General features: G+C 64.6%; 1 protein-coding gene across 1 annotated transcript; it reads right to left on the minus strand.

Annotated features, from left to right (window-relative positions):
- On the minus strand, positions 1-972 carry LOC102703636 (ethylene-responsive transcription factor TINY-like). Its single transcript, XM_006645548.2, has one exon. The coding sequence runs from the start codon at positions 970-972 to the stop codon at positions 220-222; it is 753 nt and encodes a 250-aa protein (XP_006645611.2). The 3' UTR covers positions 1-219.

A 972-nucleotide genomic window follows, 5' to 3' on the forward strand; every position in this document is an offset into this window, starting at 1 on the left:
AGCTCGACCTGCATTCATCACAATCACAGTAACACAATGTGCATGCATCTCAAACTAAGTTTTTTTCGCATAACTCACAACTCCAAATCCAACTCAAACCAAGATTAAAAGAGAGAAAATAACAAGCCACATTTTAAGCAGCACTAGGAAAAAATCACACAAAACAAAACCAAAAAGGAAAAGAAAAGGAAGCTCTTTTACAAGAAGGCGCCGTGGTGGCTAGTACTCCCAGAGGAGAGGCTGGAAGCCGACGTGATCAAGCGCATCGTACGCCGTCCAGCAATGATCGGACGGCCCGAAGTCCACCACGTCCTCCATCCACAGCGGCGCCAGCTCGTCGAACACCAGCTCGGCCACCGCCACCTGCGCCGCCGCCGTCGCCGGCTGCTGCTGCTCATTCTCCGTGCTCGGCTCGGCGTGCTGCGGCGCATCGCGAGGTGAATGGCGCTCGTCGGCCTGAACAGCAGCCGGCGGCGCGGTGGCCGGAGAGGTGGAGGTGGAGGTGGAGGTGGAGGAGGAGCAGGAGGGGCGGCGGTGGTGCATGACCGCGGCGAGCGCGGCGGCGGCCTGGACGTCGCGCGGGGCGAGGGAGGCCGGGCGCGGGAGCTCCGGCGCGAGGTCGGGGAAGTTGAGCACGGCGCGGGCGCCCTTGATGCTGAGCGCGGCGACGTCGTGCGCGCGCGCGGCCATCTCCGGGCACGGGAACGTGCCGAGCCAGATGCGCGACTTCTTCCTCGGCTCCCTGATCTCCGACACCCACTTCCCCCACGCCCGCATCCTCACCCCGCGGTACGACGCCGCCGCCGCCGCCTCGCCGTCGCGCTTCCTCTTCCCCACCTGCTGCCTCTTAGCGCCGCCGCCGCCGTCGGCCGCGCGGGAGCGCGACGACGTCGTGGACGCCGGGGAGCAAGAAGAGTAAGACGTCGTCGTCGTCGCCGCCGAAGACTCCGAGCTCTGCTCACTCGCTGCCAT

The sequence above is a fragment of the Oryza brachyantha genome, chromosome 1 (assembly GCF_000231095.2).
Source record: "Oryza brachyantha chromosome 1, ObraRS2, whole genome shotgun sequence".
Classification (NCBI taxonomy): Eukaryota; Viridiplantae; Streptophyta; class Magnoliopsida; order Poales; family Poaceae; genus Oryza; species Oryza brachyantha.

Coding starts and splice junctions, on each gene's coding strand:
- LOC102703636 (XM_006645548.2), bottom strand. CDS start 972: ATGGCAGCGAGTGAGCAGAGCTCGGAGTCTTCGGCGGCGACGACGACG.